The sequence below is a fragment of the Pseudochaenichthys georgianus genome, chromosome 21, assembly GCF_902827115.2.
Source record: "Pseudochaenichthys georgianus chromosome 21, fPseGeo1.2, whole genome shotgun sequence".
NCBI classification, from domain to species: Eukaryota; Metazoa; Chordata; class Actinopteri; order Perciformes; family Channichthyidae; genus Pseudochaenichthys; species Pseudochaenichthys georgianus.
This window is the reverse complement of record NC_047523.1, coordinates 9,108,900-9,127,364: the sequence shown is the minus strand read 5'-3', so window position 1 is coordinate 9,127,364 and position 18,465 is coordinate 9,108,900. Positions and strand designations below refer to the sequence as shown.

Below are 18,465 nucleotides of genomic sequence, written 5' to 3'. Positions count from 1 at the left end.
GGGGGATCAGATGGTGTGTGCCAATTACAGAGGCATCACACTACTCAGCCTCCCTGGGAAAGTTTACTCGAAGGTACTCGAAAGGAGGGTCAGGCCGATTGTCGAACCTCAGATTGAGGAGGAACAATGCGGATTCCGTCCTGGTCGTGGAACGACGGATCAGCTTTTTACTCTCGCAAGGATCCTGGAGGGGGCCTGGGAGTACGCTTATCCGGTCTACATGTGTTTTGTAGACTTGGAGAAGGCGTATGACCGAGTTCCCAGGGAGTTACTGTGGGAGGTGCTGCGGGAGTATGGGGTGAGGGGGTCTCTACTCAGGGCCCTCCAATCTCTGTACTCCCAAAGCGAGAGCTGTGTCCGGGTCCTCGGCAGTAAGTCGGACCCATTTCCGGTGAGGGTTGGCCTCCGCCAGGGCTGCGCTTTGTCACCAATCCTGTTTGTAATATACATGGATCGGATTTCGAGGCGTAGTCGTGGGGGGGGGGGTCTGCAGTTCGGTGGACTAAGGATTGCACCACTGCTTTTTGCAGATGATGTGGTTCTAATGGCTTCATCGGTCTGCGACCTTCAGCACTCACTGGATCGGTTCGCAACCGAGTGTGAAGCGGCTGGGATGAGGATCAGCACCTCCAAATCTGAGGCCATGGTTCTGAGCAGGAAACCGATGGACTGTCCACTCCAAGTAGGGAATGAGTCCTTACTCCAAGTGAAGGAGTTCAAGTATCTCGGGGTCTTGTTCTCGAGTGAGGGAACAATGGAGCGTGAGATGGGCCGGAGAATCGGAGCAGCGGGAGCGGTACTGCAGTCGCTTTACCGCACCGTTGTGACGAAAAGGGAGCTGAGCCAGAAGGCAAAGCTCTCTGTCTACCGGGCCATTTTCGTTCCTACCCTCACCTATGGTCATGAAGTATGGGTCATGACCGAAAGAACGAGATCGCGGATACAAACGGCCGAGATGGGTTTTCTCCGCCGGGTGGCTGGTGTCTCCCTTAGGGATAAGGTGAGAAGTTCGGTCATCAGGGAGGGACTCGGAGTTGAGCCGCTCCTCCTTCGCGTCGAAAGAAGCCAGTTGAGGTGGTTCGGGCACCTAGTTAGGATGCCACCTGGGCACCTCCCTAGGGAGGTGTTCCAGGCACGTCCAGCTGGGAAGAGACCAAGGGGTAGACCTAGGACCAGGTGGAGGGATTATATCTCTTCGCTGGCCTGGGAGCGCCTTGGGATCCCCCAGTCAGAGCTGGTTGATGTCGCCAGGGAAAAGAACATTTGGGGCTCTCTGCTGGAACTGCTACCCCCGCGACCCGACCACGGATAAGCGGGAGAAGATGGATGGATGGATGGATGGACTTAAAAAGGATCCTATTTCTTCCGCTAAGAAGAAAAAAACTCGGCGCACCAACGGCTAGAACTGCAACAACAACTTTACGGCAGCACTGTCCAACTCTGTTCACAGTTTCTGATCCACTCCAAGTCCTTAAACACTGCAGTGCCCATACCGTGTTCCCGTTAGTGTTTACTTCCTGTCTGCCTTCTTCTGCTGATTTATCTGCTGTCCAGCACTCCGTCTTTTACCCTCTTTTACTTTCTCTTTCTTGATCCTCCTTAGCAACGGCAGGAACTGCTTCGATAGCGTTTTTGAGGAGCTTTTTGATTACAGATTTGAAAACATCGTTGCTTGCTTTAAAAGTAGCACAATTCATGATGTCAAACCTTGGAAAGTATCTAGATATCCCTGCCCTAATGACAAAGTAACTGGCAACTGAATATGTGTCGCTGTTTGATGTCTATCTCTGGACCGCTGCGTAAAAAGGAGGGTTTCTGCCCCGTTACTTCTCCGCTGTTTTCTTGTCCCAGCCCAACTGTATACAGTTACATCGACCGGACTTCTTTCTGCAGATGTGAGCGTCCTTAACAATGGTCAATAAGTCCTTGCTGCACGTTATCCCCGACATATTTCCATCTTAAGCTTTGTTAGTTAGTTAGTTTCGTAATGTAACGGTTGTAGCTTTTCTCAGACGCGGAGGGATACTGACTTGTTGTGAAAAGTAACTACAATTCTACCCGTAATATACGCTCATTATATCACGGCTAAGAACCAATCAGTTTGCTTGATTTGACCGTTTTATAATGTGTGATTAATGCTGTGTCCTTGTGCTGATTATTATTATTTTATTTAACTATTTCTATTACCTCTGTAAAGGGTATGTGAGCAACTGAAAGCACTTGATAAATAACATGTTTTATTATTAATATTCTCTACATTTTCAGACACCGTTATGTTCATTTACCCCTAAAGGATCTTACAATAAAATTAGAAAATACTCAAATAGTATGTTTATTAAGTCTTTAATTTACGCATGAGTAGACATAAATACTTGAATGTATGTATTAAAATGTACGCAGCTGATTAAGGTAGACAACATTGTACCATGATGGTACGGATTTGTTCATGTTTTTTTGGATGATTAGCCAAAGCTTTATGTTTCTGCTGTTCTGCTTTCATTGCATGGCAAATACTAGTTCTCTAAAAGCACTGGTTGTCCTTGGAAACACCATGAATGGATAAAAGGAATGATACATTGATTTGTGATGAAACATTCCTAGGTTAAAGTTTCAGTATTCACATATAAGGATAACCAATTTGGAAAAGAGATAGAGCAATATAAAATAAAACAAATAAACTGAGGCAACAGTACATAGATTATTTAATCAATGTCATGATAATTTCTGCCTTGATATTTATTTTGTCTATAATTTCACTCAAAACTGTTATGTTTCATAAGGACTATTTACCGTAGAAAAATATCATACCATGAACATTTTTGGTTGTCTTTGTTTAAAACGATACGCTGACTGATTTACGTATGGGTTATTGATTTGATCAAAATGTGCAATGCTGTATCAGTATTTCTTGGCAATGTGCAGGGACATCCCTCTTCTTCACATTAAGGTTGCCAGGCAACCAGCAGAGAATTCAAGATGTCACCTCTTGCTGCTTTCACAAAATGTCGAACTATTGCTTTATGCTTTAAGTGCCATCTACCATGATCACATCGGAGAGGAACACCTGTTGTCCTCGTGGTATTTATTCCAACATACTGCACTAACTCAAACCTTAGATGGTAGCTTAAGGTATCTCCAAAAATATTCAGACTCTGCCCTTGAACACATATTTCAAACAGCAAGGGAACATGGACACATGCCATTAGAATGATTGGGTGCATCACAACTGGCAGCAGCAAGAATACAATCATTATCATAAGACTCAGTAAACAATAATCAATACACAACACATGAGGCCAGGCGCCCCTGGAGCGCACTCACAAGGTGAAGCCACAAACAAATCATCCCAACATGGCCAACATTATTAATAGAGTTATCTGACACACACAAGCTTGTTAGCACGTTGCGTCACAATCACACTGTGGTCACAATCACACTGTGGTCACAATCACACTGTGGTCATTAGAGCTAGGGCAAGTAGGACAGATAAGAATACCTTTTTGTTTTTCTTCCAGGCATTGTCTTTAATTCAGCAAATTATGTTTCAATGCTTTTTAGAAATTGATAGAAGTTGGTTTGAAAATAGTATGGTAGGTGAAAAACACACTACGCTAACGCTACATGCACATTTGGGCCGTTTTGTCACTAACTATCAATTACCGCTGACCAAATTACTTAAAAACGTGAATTAAGGGCAAGTATGTAAAGTACTTTCTGCCATACCATTTTGTTACATAAGGTAAAAATAGTGCATGACAAGAAGATGAACAAACTCACCAAACTGATTTCAACTCACGAATTCCTTGTTGATCCAAATAAACCTTGGCCATGACTTCGGCTCTTGGCCAAAACTCTTTCAAATGTGTAACAAAACCTTCAAGCACACATCCAGGCATCACACAAGTGCTTTGGTACAGAGCAACCATACATCTTAATGATGTGGTCAATATGCTGACAGATTAAAATAACATTGTTCCCACGTTGCTGATACTGTTAAAAGTAGATAGCACTACATCTTATTTCCTAAATGCTATATAATGTAAGCTATAATTCAGCAATGGGAAGGATTCCCATTGTTATGACTTGTAAGGGCTAATGTCAACAGGTGCAATGAGTATTTAGCTGTATAAAAGTCAACGTTGGTTGTTTGCCGCCATTGTAGTTCAGTTCCACAACAGAAACATTTGAAGGAATTGAACTGAAATGAACTAATATAATATTAAAAACAACGTTTTTAGGTTTGTTTTTTGTTCGTTAACACGACATTTAAAACAATTCTACCTCCGCATCAAGGCAGTGCAATAATCACATAAGTCATTCTAATATCACTCTACTGATGCAAACAAATTAGCCTCGACAGGGCAGAAGCATTCCTTCCTTCAATACAAACAAACAAACAAACAAACCACTACCCAAACTTCCGAATAGACTACACACAATAACAAACCACCAACAGTGCATAAGGTGAACAATAACGACTTCTGCATCCAAACAAACACAGGGTTAATTTACTCACCATTTTTTAGATATTGGTCATTCTCCGGTTCTTCGTGGAAGACAACTGGTTGACATTCATGTCCATATCAGATACTTCTTCACAGAGGAGGTGTTGCTGCGTAGTTTTTTTTTTGTGTCCACTTTCACCAACAATCCACCTTCCATGGCTGCTACCTAGCGCACGGTGTTAGCATAACTTAGCTAATTAAGCTAACGGTTATGTCAGTAGATAGCTCACTTTCTTGTTGTTGAGTTAACAGCCTGTTGTGTTGTCTAAGTGCATGGACTCATATTTGTCGAACGTTTCATGAGCCCACATTCAGTAAATATTCTTAGCGAGATAATATTGGCTATAGTATACATGTCTGGATAATTGATTAATAAAGGAGCCAGCTTCACCTGGCGTTCTTCTTCTTCGTTTGTTTTAATGGCGGACTGCAAACTAAAGTTGTGTGGCATGCCACCACTCATCCTACCGTAGTGTGTAATGTTACGACTGCGAGAACAACATGTTCTCATTTATGAATACATTTAAATAAAATAATAAATAAATAAAACAAGTGAAAATATATTTTCCTAAAACCCAAGGTGGCATCCTCAAATGCCATACTTTGTTCACAACAGGGGTAAAGAAACCAGATCATATTCGAACTAAAGAGGCTGGAATCAGATCATCTTTGATTTTCTCAAAGAAAATTACATATACTGATTTATCAGGCAAAATAGTTGCCAATTAATTTAGCCACATATTTGAGAACGAATTGATTAATAAAAGCAGCACTATTATTTATATTGGTCTATGTTCTTAATGTCTATATTTTGGGATACTGAAGTGATGAGTTTTTCTTTTTGAATGAGCACAAACATAGCCTATAGGTTGTGTCTGGCTGAAATTATAACTGTATTTTGGACTTGAATTTGTAGCCAACAACCATAAAACCAACATAAATGTGCCCAACGTCAGTCCACAGAGGACATTTGATTGGCTAGAATTCCCTTGTGGCTGTTTGATTTCTGTATAAAATGAAATGACAACTTCTGCAGGTAATTAAAACAGCAGAACATCAACATTAGGGGGATTAGGAAAATGAATATTGGTCATGCTGGCTGGGTGTAAGGACAATGGCAACATGGTTAGAGAACAACATCGGTGATCAAAGGCTTAGCGGTTCAAGCCATTGGGAGAATCAAATTGAATGTAATCATGCATCTTTCATTTATCTTTCCTGAAGATGCCCTTGCAGTAACTCAAGGGAACATACCTAGTATAGATGTCCTGATGTAATATACATAATGTAACCTTAGCAAGATAATACAATAAAACAAACAGAACATTCCTTATTCTACCCAAAAATAAGCGTTCCTTATTTTTTGCTGAGCCATCAATGCATGACTGTCCCCTTTGCCTTTGCCTTACTAGCAAAGGCAAAGGGGAGACAAAATGATTTGAATACATGTAATGAGGGCACTGGAGGAAAGATGTAATGTCTGACTTATAGGAAGGAACCTTCAAACACAATACATCTAATGATGTCTGCAAGTCATACAGTAGGATTATTGTCAGGAGTTTTTTCAAAGCATTTATTGATAAGCTGGTGTTCAATGATCAATGTCGATTTGAAACCAATGTGGACCTTTACTTGTCACTCTAGATAACATCCAATCTTCTTTATGACAAAACTTGCTATAGTTAGTTTATCATTGAATTATTTACACATATCCCTCTCATTACCTCAAGATGAAATTCTTCGGGGCAATAAATACTCTGAAAGTCATATTGCGATATATGTAAATCAATAGAGCCTATCTATATATCAATCTATTCATCTTTTTACATTAATGCTCTCTCTGTTTAATTATAATTGTACAAATATAAGTGTATACAGTGTGTAACGTATATTGTGTTTGGCAGGTGACTGGCTGGCTGGTATTCCACCCTACCCATTCTCCTCTTGAGGACATCCCATTCCAGGACATTGCTTTGGCCTTACTTCCCCCCAGCATGGAGATGGAACCCACTAAAGTCCCGTCAGAGGGCGGCCTCAATGTCACCCTCACCATCCGCCTCCTCATGCACGGAAAAGTAAGCAGACAGACTTTTTATCTGGCTTTGGTACAAAAAAAGATACGACATGCAGGGAAACAAGTTCCTAATTTAATGGGCCTTTAAGTTATTTATGACCTTTTAAGAAACCATTTGGAGCTAATTGATGTTCTCTCTAACAAGTCCAGAGCTATTATCCTCTTTGAGGTCAGAAGCCTCAACACTTAGAGGGTCATTTCACTAATATAGCTACCTTACACTAATTATGATGCCATTGGCTGTTCTCACTGCTTGGACATGGACCAACTGATTTGTAACAGAGAACCTGTGTTTCAAGCTGGCGGCATATACTTAAAAGAGGTTCACCAGGCAAGGAGGCTCTGGTGAAAATATGCTATTGGTTGCAACATGGGAAGAACATGGATCTAGCAGTCCTTCAAGTAGAACCACAAAGAAACTGATGACGCTTACAGAATGGAAACCAAGAGATTGAACATGTTCGCACTATTGGCAAGAATTTCAATTTGTTTAAGTCAAGCAAGAAATGTGCTTGATGCTGTCTCACGAAAGCCAATCAGCATTGCATGTTCCTCCTTGAATACAGCTATGGGTTATGGGATTCAGCGAGCAGTCTGTCACCGGTTTGATGTCATGACTGCAGACACAAAGTAGTTCGACATATTGAAAGGCTTTTACGACATTCTCTACGTGGAAAGGGTTGTCCTTGGGCCATGACTGATGACACGCTGTTGGTATCTTTGTCTCTCCGGTTTGCTAGTTTAAATGACCAGAGTACAGACACATGGACTATACATAAGCAAAGATGTGTTTAGGTCCTTGTGTGACTAGGCCTCTGCTGCTGAAATGAAGTTGCTGAGCTTTGATTTTTGCTCTGCTGATCTTCTTCTTAAGCCCTTATATAGTACAACAGATTTGATGCAGAGGTCGGCCTCTCTGCATTCAAACCTCTTGGCGGCTGGAAGGCAGCTGTCTTTGTCTTCTCGTGCAGCTTTGCAATAGCTTGACCTCAATACAGTATACTTTGCAAGTTATCAGTGTCATCACTCAATGTGTTCATCCTGCCACATCTAGAGATCTATACCAAAGGGAAAAGGGCATTAACAAATCTTTAGCTGAGGTTTTCCACTTTTTTTTTCTGTGACCCATTTATTTGAAACTCCTTTGTTTTTCGACTTATTTTTTCCATTTATTTGATCTCTTTGAATCTTTCCAGGTGCTGATAGATTGAAGTTTTATGTCCATCCAATTTCCTGTTTTGTTTAAACGCAACTCCATTTGTATCATACCTTATTTAGATGATATTGGAAGGGTTGTAAAGGCTTCTTTGGTTGAACAATGTTTAAGACTTTCTCCTAAGTTGAAGAACTTTTTCAACACTGGTCAGACTAATTCTTTACATATGAGATATCATATGATAAACTGTATTTTGACAGGATTTCTATGTCCCATCTCTTTTTAGAATTGCCATAATTGCCTTGTTCCCTGTAGGATAGTATAACGTTTAGATGTTTTACTTTTTCGTTTATAAGTTCAAGCAACTGAAGCATTCTCTGACTGTGTTCTGCCAATGTACTGTTTCACACGAAAGCTCATCATTTGTGAATATTTAGAGAAATTATTATAACCTATAGTACATTTAGTAGCCAGTGGTTCAAATGAATATATTACGAATCATTTTTGCATACACTTCCTGTCCATTCTCTAGTAATTAATACATTTTATTAGCATAAATCCAAATCACTCTCTTCATTTTGTATTCTCTGTAATTTTTTGTGAATATCTTTCCAATTTATTATCTATTTTGTTGCTTATTCTTTTGCACTTTGTTAAAGCGATAGTGTTCCAGTTGATATTTGTGTGGATTTTGTTCTAAGTTTCATTTAGTCCTTATTCCTTTATTTGATTATAACAACTTAAAGGTGGGGTATGTAATTTATAACACTTTTTGTTATATTCCATGGAATGCTCTTAACATCCCGATAGTAATGAATACATGAAATGCTTTGACAATAAATACATAAAAAAATTAATCTCTGGAAGCCATAGCGCTGTAAAAAGCACGACCAATCATCTGAGCCGGCCCGGCAAAAGTAACTGGATGGCCTACCTGCCTGTCAGCCTTCCATCGGGGCACAAACTTATCTCGTGCCCTCATTGGTCATGTGCGCGTTCGTGTGTGTTGGAGGAGGGGCTCTGTAGGAAGTCTGAAGGAAGAGGCAGATTTTTTCCGGTTGTGTATTTTCAAATTCTAGCGCACTCTAGCTGGTTTCTCCAAAATGACCTACCTCACCTTTAATTAGCATTTAAACAGATAATTAAATGTTGAACACTAAGACCGTCCTTGACAACAGTATACTGCGTAGTCTGACATACAGAGCCTCTGGGATCAGGTTGATCTGAAAACTCCACTCCAGACTTCTACTGACTGCTTAGCGTGTTCTATCCGCCCTCAGTGTTTTCAGGTTTCACAGAGCACAGAGTAAGTGGCTATCAAAATTGTGTTCAGACACTTGTGAAGCGTGCTCTCCGGCTCCTCTTCTACTCTGTAAGAGCTGGTCAGATCTGTCTGTGTGTGTGTGTGTGTGTGTGTGTGTGTGTGTGTGTGTGTGTGTGTGTGTGTGTGTGTGTGTGTGTGTGTGTGTGTGTGTGTGTGTGTGTGTGTGTGTGTGTGTGTGTGTGTGTGTGTGTGTGTGTGTGTGTGTGTGTGTGTGTGTGTGTGTGTGTGTGTGTGTGTGTGTGTGTGTGTGTGTGTGTGTGTGTGTGTGTGTGTGTGTGTGTGTGTGTGTGTGTGTGTGTGGGGGTGAACATTCTGGTTAAGATCCATCATGCTCGGCAGAAAAGCCGTGGCACTTTTGCGTGAACTACGAGCTGCAAGCACTTGTTCTGGGTCTGAACAGTTTGTTAAAGGGCAATGGCTATGAGTGAAATAGAAAGAAGGTTGGTGCTGCCTTAAAGCTAGGGTGGGTAATGTGTTTTTGAAACATTTTGCTATATTTGTTGAAATGCACTTTGCATCATGACAAAACAAAGGCATCTTTTTTAATATATGGTGGTTGCAGGAACATAATAAGTCCTTCCAATCATTCCATCTTCCAACCGGATGCCGGTGGTTGAATCTCTCCGTAATGATGTGTCCTTGGGCTAAATACTTAACCCCAAATTGCCCCAATGGTATGCCCTGTGTATTTAAAAGCACTTTAAGGGGTCGTAAAGACTTGGAAATTATTATAAAAATGCAGTCCATTTATCATTTGTACTTATTCCACAAGCTGCTACCTTGACTTGTTTGAGTAACAATATAGCAAATTTGGACATTTTGGTTCATAATGTTATTTTAAAGGACTGGCTTTGCTTGAAGGGACACGGATGTCGCCAATTTGGTAATTTTCTTGCTTGAGTTAAGCTTTTGGATTTTCTTTTTGCGAAGCGGCTATGGTATTTTAATTGGAAAAGATTAGGGAATATTGGGCTGGGTTTTTTCATTGGATAATGTTAAGACCACGAGGTCATTTTAGAACCCACACATCTTCGCTGAGGTGCCCTTCTTGGTATGGGGGGCGGGAGATCCCTGTCTCCATACAACTTAACAACATACTTAATTACCTTTCAAGGGAAAATATATTTCTGGTTGTGAATTAAAAGAAAACAAAACACACTACTCTATTCAAAACGAACTACATGTATGTGTTAGGTGTGGTAAAAGATCCCTTGGCTTTAAGTATGTTTGTCATGTCCATTAGGTTACAGATCTACATTTTAAAAAGTAACGGTGACTTCTGATTTCACGAGGGACAATCATCCTTTTCGTGCAACTCCCGACCTTTGCATAAAAATATCGGTGATTTGTCAAAAACAAACGTAATCAGTGACATGTTTACCTTGAAGCGCAATCAACAATGTGGTTTTGTTGTGTAGGAATGTCCTTTTAAGGATACTTGGCTTGGCTTTGAGCTGTTGGAGAGCATGATCGGGTGCCCCTTGGGCTAGAAGTGCTTTGCTAAGACACAACCATTCCTCCACAGTGTTGAAGTCTGAAAAGTGTGCGTTAAAGTGCGTATACTGTCCTGGATACCCCTCGCTCTGAATCTAAATATTGTACGTGAAAGATGTTGATACGATTGAAGGGGAATATTTTGACTCCTTAGCTTTCATGTCCTTTTTTTTGTTTTGGATATGAATCTGTCATTACCATTTGTGGCTAGTAACAAAAGTATTACTGGAAATTCTTTGGAGTAAAGGATTAAACAAAAAGGCTTCAAGGTCACAACGGATGTCACCCTGGCAGTCACCGAGGAGAGGTTAGTGAGTGTTGCTGGTGCAGGCAGCGCCGCCCCACCTTCCTCACCATGCCACCAAGCTCATGAAGAGTGACTGCATGCATATGGAGAGTGATACCCTCCGCACTGTCATGCCGCTCTGATCCTCTGCATGCCCCTTTACTGGTTACACTTCGTCAAGGGATAACAGCAGCAAGGCCGTTTTAGTACTGTACATTCATACATAAGATTCTTCAATGAAGCCTTTTTTATAAGTGTTTTTCTCTCTTTTATTGCAGGAGGTTGGAAGTATAATTGGAAAGGTATGTCATTTTTATCGTCACACATGTTTGTACTAATGGAAAACACTTTTTTTTTTTTTTTTTCTTTTTAAATTGTACTTTTTAAATACGAATTCTCTTGAATGTTTCCACAGAAAGGGGAAACAGTAAAGAAGATGCGTGAAGAGGTGAGTTTAATTCTTGAAGAATCCTTGTAGCCTTTTTTCACAACAATGTGATTTACTGCGACACTTTACAGAATAAAACAATTGCTTACATGCATGTTGTTTTGTCGTGGCTTCAGTGAATACATTATTTCTGTTTGGTAGAGATTCATTCCTGAATGGAGGTCTTGCATTGACTTTGTTGACCCTATTGACAGTGCATGTTTTTTTCTCAGAGTGGAGCCCGAATCAATATTTCCGAGGGTAACTGTCCCGAGAGGATTGTCACCATCACTGGACCAACAGACACCATCTTCAAGGCTTTTGCTATGATAGCCTACAAATTTGAGGAGGTATGATAAGATGCACAACTCACTGTGCTCATGAACTGATATTCCATTTGGAGTTGAAGGCCTTTTTTGCCATCGACATGTTCAAACAGCGTCTCTGTCGGCCTGAGTTTATTAGTGTCATTTAGGTAAGTGTTGAGTCCAATCTCATTTCAAACAATCTATCGTGGTGTTTCGGTAACTCCATTTATCACAGCTGACACACAGGTCTGTCTGTATGTTAATGGATTAGTTGGTATGATGTTTTATTTTGCACCAATTATTGTAGCTATTAAAGAGTGAACACAGACTTTACTGACACATATATATGTCGTGATTACATACATGTAGATAGCGGTCATTAAGTTTAAGAAATGTCCAGTGTTCTTGGTACTCATAGTTCGGGAGGCACTTATGCATAACAGCAAATGTAGTTATAGAAGTACGCACATTGTGACTCAGCAATAGAGTAGTACACGCTCCTGCAGTGGTTGTTTGTATTTCAAAGCTTTAATACTGCAGGTGAATTTAAATGGCATCCTTTCGGCGACCTTCTCTGATCCTGTCTCCGATGTCACTTATCTAATTGATATACTCAAGCAGTGTGACTGGAACTTCAAATGATTTGTCCTCAATGACCTGCGTATAATCTGGCCGCTTGTTATTTACTGACGGAGCCACAGAGCACTGCTTATCCGTCGACATATGAAAGGACGTTTGACATATATGTTTTTCCGAGCTAGTCCTGGACTTTTACGTTTGTAAAACTAATTTATGATGAGTCATTACATGCATTAGTTTGGGTCACATTGAAAATATTACCACTGCAAAATGAAATGTTGTTGTTTTTTAGGACATCATCAATTCCATGAGCAACAGCCAAGCCACCAGCAAGCCCCCTGTCACCTTGAGGCTCATCGTGCCAGCCAGCCAGTGTGGCTCTCTCATCGGGAAAGGAGGCTCCAAAATCAAAGAAATGAGAGAGGTATGATATCAAACTTTTTTAAATTATTCATTACCATAAGTCAGGCCTTTTATATACGAATAGGCTTTTATCATTCTGTGTTACTTTGTGAGTACTTATAGTACAACAGATAATATGATAATCTCCCACACCACGCCGCTCCTCCGCTCCCTCCACTGGCTTCCAGTAACTGCTAGAATTCACTTCAAGACACTGGTACTTGCGTACCATGCTGCGAATGGATCTGGCCCTTCCTACATCCAGGACATGGTTAAACCGTACACCCCAGCACGTGCTCTACGCTCTGCATCAGCCAAACGGCTCGCTGCACCCTCGCTGCGAGGGGGACCCAAGTTCCCATCAGCAGAAACACGTGGGTTTGCTATCCTGGCTCCAAAATGGTGGAATGAGCTCCCCATTGACATCAGGACAGCAGATAGCTTACACACCTTCCGGCGCAGACTGAAAACTCATCTCTTTCGACTCCACTTCGAGCGATAGAACTGCTAACAAAGCACTTATATACTAATAAAGGGCTGGCTTATCGAAAGCCAGTTGAGTAGCACTTGACATGTTTTTGCTCAATGAAACCTGATGTACTTTATGATTCTGTTTTCTTCAAGTTTGTATTTTGTTGGTCGAACGCACTTGTTGTAAGTCGCTTTGGATAAAAGCGTCAGCGCTAAATGCAATGCAATGTAATGTAATCATTGAATTGTTAAATTGGTCCTTTTCCTAAATGTTTTTTTTTACTTGATATGGTGGGAAATGAATATGAAAATCATTTCAGCACACACATTTAAAATGTCACATATTGTTCATTCATCAGAACCTACTCCACAACAAACCCTGTATGATAAGTAAATGCGGTCTACAGGCACTGGGGAGCAAAGTCAGATGATTACCTCGGATGTGGGAGATATGGAGGGTTCAAGGGGCAAAGACCAGGCTGGGAATAGACACATACAACAACACACACATCTATAAACAAGACTCGCTCTGTTCACATCTGGCAGTAACATGCATCTTGGGGGATCTGAACACAAATGGACGGCTCTTAAAAGTTAAATTCCCACCTGGTACCATATACAACAACATTTCCATATGTGTCTCTAGTGACCACTGGTGATTGGCTCTCACTTCTCTGCTCTATATGCACATTTACATATGCATCATTTCTGTTTGAAAAGACCAAATGCATTGGACTCTTCCTGTGCCTAGTGTCTCCAGTGACGCCTAGTTATTGGCTCTGACTTCTCTGCTTGATATGCCAATAAACACATGCATTATCTCTGTTTGCCAAGCCAAATGCATTGCACTTCCTGTGCCAGGTCTGCAGGAAATTGAAAAAAAGAAGAATAACTCAGTACCAAATCGCCCAAGACGTTACACTGAAAATATACATGTATATGGGCTTTTACAAACATTTCGGACGTGGAGAAAGCTACATTTTATAATGCATTATTCTGATATCCTTATCAGGAACACATTATGATAGATTAGCGTTGACACCACAATAGATATGCAGTCAAAGTTACCACAGACTACATCTGCAAGTAATTGTACTGATAGGATCACAATTTGTCTAATCGGTTTCTAGCACTACCAACACATGTACTGCCCCCAGTCTTATACACCTTCCTCCAATGCCAGTTTGTTGTGGAAACATGCTTTCTTCACTTCCTGTGCAGCATTGATTCACTGCAAGAACAGACTCCTGTTAACATTGTACCTCAAAGTCCCTTGCTCTACTCCAGTCCACAGGGGCCCAGGTCCAGGTAGCAGGGGACATGCTGCCCAACTCCACAGAACGTGCAGTGACAATCTCCGGAACCCCAGAAGCCATCATCCAGTGTGTCAAACAAATATGTGTGGTCATGCTCGAGGTATGTTGAGATATAGCAAAACAACTTTCTTCAAATTGTAGTTAAGAAATTATATATTTCTGCAGATCTTACAAAATCCGGTATTGTGAACAGTTCAAGCTACAAGCACTACAGTATGTTGCAGCTCTGCCAAGACACTCTAAGTTGTTATATTCACTTCTTGTTGTTAATGCATTTTCTCAGGGTTCGTGGTTTTAAAATTGCTTCACAGATTCAAGTTAGGCTATGGCAGAGGTAAACGTCAATTTGACAAGCAATCATTTTTTATTATTGAGGCCAATTTATCTCTTGCTATATCTTTTTTATATTACTGCAGACCTGATTCGACAGAGAAATGGAATAATTCATTTGTGGTGTAACTACTTTAAGAACACTGATCAAAATAATCTCATTACAGTGGAGTTGAAGCAATTTGTATTACCACTTGACCACGTCTTGTGTATAACTATCCCTGAGAACTGTCAGGAAAAGCCTATTTCTGCAACATTAGGCAGACACTTGCTGTTTATGATATTGGATTTGGAGCTAATACCCATGTGGGTAGTCCTCCTCCTACAGCAGCAGCTACAGAGGAAACCTGATGTAGCCTTCTCTCCACTGTCTTGAACAGCCTTGTTGCTGAAGCACAGCAAAAATCGATATGTCTGTCGAAATGGTAAATTCAGAGCGGAAGCCCCCAACCTTCTCACTGAAATCCCCTCCCTGCTGCCGTAGAAATATAAGCCAGCAAAAAAGTAAGATAGAAAAGAGTTGCGGAGATTCAAGCTCTAGTCCTCAGGATTGACCTGCCGGGTCTATGTATTTTCCTATCTTTATGAATACATCTGCACTCAACAACTCCTTTATTGTTCATGAACAATATATTTAAAAAGCTGCCAGAAATAAGAAAATAAAATCACAGTAAGCGCACAAACACATTATTGTCTGATTTACTGAAAGTGATTACCTACAATATTTCTACATTATTTTCAGTTATTTCTGCAATTTTCTTGATTTTCCCAATTATACCCTGTTCTTTTTCCTTTTAATGTCATCATTACTCGAAGCATTGCCAATATTGTCTGTCTTACATTCATGACAATAAAGCATATTGGATGGGATCGAATCTTCCCTGATGATTATTGAATAATTATGGCTTTCAAAATCTATGCCCTGCATGCATTAAATAACACACAGTAAATAGCTGGCCAGGAAAACATATGAGTATTTTAAAGAAATAGTTAAAGATTTGGAAAAATATTCTTATTAGGTTTCATACTAAAAGTTAGTTCAGCAGATCAATACCATCTGTTCATTGAATCCGAAGCTACAGTCTTAGCTTAGCATACATACAGGAAACGGGGAAACAGCTAGTTTGGCTCTGGTGAAAAGGTCACATAATCTGCATCTCATCACCACTAAAGGTCACTTACTCTGTTGCTTTCACAATTTAGTTTAAGAACGGCTTAAACAAAGAAGACATGACATGTTACTCTGTGAGGTAGTTATTTTGCTAAGCTAAGCTAAAATATTTTGTGTAGCCTACTTTTAGAGTTTCTGCTATCTTCCAATTTAACTTTTTCCTAATAAAGTAAGAACATGCTGACTGCCTCTCCTCTCTTTCTCTCAGTCTCCACCAAAAGGTGCCACCATCCCTTATCGCCCAAAGCCTGCCTCCACCCCGGTAATTTTTTCTGGTGGCCAGGTAAGCTGAGCTAGTTTATTAATTTCTGCCTACAGCTAACCTGAGACTTACTGCAGTATCAGCTGCTGCCTGCTGTTCCTGCAAGCCTTTTCACTTGTTGTGTCTGTGCCAACACAACCCTTTAACAAATCACGATGTCCCTGTTCCAAAGCTTACATCATTGGTTGTTTGTTTGCTAATGCTAAAATAGCCTGTGTTTACATTTTCCTGACAAGTGTGTTTCTGCATTCGTGTGGTGCAGATATGCCTGTGCACTCTGAGTAGCAACTAGACAGACAACCCAGTCTCACGGCATTTCGTGTTATAGTCACGAGCACGACATGTAATCTATTGATTCGTGTTCACCAACACGATTTCCCCCTTTTTTTCGTGTCACACAGAACGATTTTAAAAGCAATGTATTTCTATTGGTAGTATGTTTCGTGCCTGCAACACGTCTTTTTGTCCGTTCGGGTCGTGGAAGACCGGAAGCTGTGGGGTTCATAAAAACATGTTCTTACTCAATATCAAGCCACGATTATTGTTTTTATTTTAAATCGTATAATTTCGGACTTTTCTTGCCGTCAATGAGGAAAATAAATGGGGCTCAGAGCCTCAGAATACTGAAATCTATATTTTTGTATCCGTTTTTTCCTTCTAATTTGTTATTCTTTTCTAAATAATATACTGTTATTTACTCACCAATAACACACACTTATCCTTGTTTTTATTTATTTGTTTAATTCTATAATCACTGGGTTCTTTGGCGTCCGTCAGGAACTGAATTTCAAAATTAAAAAACCGGAAACAGATACACACCCACTGAACTGATTACCCAAGATCCTCAGCTATGGTTTAAGCTCGGTGATTGGATTGTTTAGCCGCAATGCACGTTGGGATATGGTGTTTATGTGATATGCACATCCCTTTCAAGATTTCAAGATTTTCAAAGGTTTATTGACATATCATATTAACTACGTTGAAGTTATGCAATGAATGAAAAACTTGGGTTGCAGGTTCCTCAACAGTGCATTACAAGACATCTATCAATATGTGTGTACCTCCACCATTAAACTGTCGTATTCTGCACATTTCTTATACTATCTACATACTGTACATAAGAGTATGAAAACAAATACAGATTTCAGTATTCTGAGGCTCTGAGCCCCATTTATTTTCCTCACGGGCGGCAAAAAAAGTCCGACATTATACGATTTAAAATTATAACAATAATCGTGGCTTGATATTGAGTAAGAACATGTTTTTATGAACCCCACAGCTTCCGGTCTTCCACGACCCGAACGGACAAAAAGACGTGCTGCAGGCACGAAACACACAACAAGTAGAAATACATTGCTTTTAAAATCGTTCTGTGTGACACGAAAAAAAGGGGAAATCGTGTTGGTGAACACGAAATGCCGTGAGACTGGGTTGAGACAGAAGTGGTTTGTCATCATTACGAAACATGTGACTTTGGTACCCTTAATTTGCAGTTCATTTGCTGTTTCCTATCTTAGTTGCAGATCTGTGCTAATATATGTTGGATGCATTTGAACACGTAGCAAACAAAGGAGATTTATTTGGGAGACAATCCATGTAAATACTTAACTCAAATATGGTGGCTTTTCCTTTCGTCTGGAAATTGTAGTGGATGGTTAATGGAACATATAGTACAAAAGACTATTTTTGAAAAATGTTATAAAGCAAACACATTAACACAGGAGTACACAGGCACACGGCAACACCTTTGCAATATAGAAAGCTACTTTGTGAAGCTTAAAATGTTCAGTAATGTTCAGACGGTGTGAAATGTGTTCATACAACAACAGCTGCCATTTTTTATTTAGACTTTTGATTGTTTGACTTTTTGTAGATGTTATTGTGTTCACTGAAGTCATTTTGAACATAGCCTGAGGCACCTTTGTAAACTGCTTTATTTGATGATACATAGACATAAATCCAATCTATAGACACTAGGATTTGAAAACATCTGTCTGTCACGATTGAGAGCAGAGCAGCGTGGAACCAAAGGCAGGATTTACAAATGTTCTCCAGAAAAATAACTTTAATGGCAGGTAATCGACAGAGCAAGGCAAGGCTAAACAAATGGTAAAAAGCTCTCTCACGCACAACCAACAACTAATTACAGAAACCAGAACTTAAAGAGCCTGTGACACGAGTTTCCCCCATCATCCAAACCCATCAATTTGAGTACATATTGTCCCCTTGAAAACCGTTACTGAACTGATTTTGGATATGTGTAATTTGATAACCATTAATCTGCCTTCAATGTTGACAATTTTCTGGATCTTCTCGCGGATTCTTCAAGGCCCGCCAAATGATGGGTGACGTCATTGCGG

General features: G+C 40.3%; 1 protein-coding gene across 6 annotated transcripts in view; it reads left to right on the top strand.

The window, feature by feature from the left end:
* Positions 1-18,465, top strand: part of LOC117466700 (poly(rC)-binding protein 3-like) — a 114,805-nt gene that overhangs the window by 86,523 nt on the left and 9,817 nt on the right. For all 6 annotated transcript variants that reach the window (XM_034110099.2, XM_034110098.2, XM_071207041.1 and 3 more), the window contains 7 exons: positions 6,410-6,580; positions 11,118-11,141; positions 11,255-11,287; positions 11,500-11,616; positions 12,446-12,577; positions 14,314-14,442; positions 16,052-16,126. In XM_034110099.2, coding sequence (XP_033965990.1) covers positions 6,410-6,580; positions 11,118-11,141; positions 11,255-11,287; positions 11,500-11,616; positions 12,446-12,577; positions 14,314-14,442; positions 16,052-16,126 — 681 coding nt within the window. The remainder of the gene's footprint in view (positions 1-6,409; positions 6,581-11,117; positions 11,142-11,254; positions 11,288-11,499; positions 11,617-12,445; positions 12,578-14,313; positions 14,443-16,051; positions 16,127-18,465) is intronic.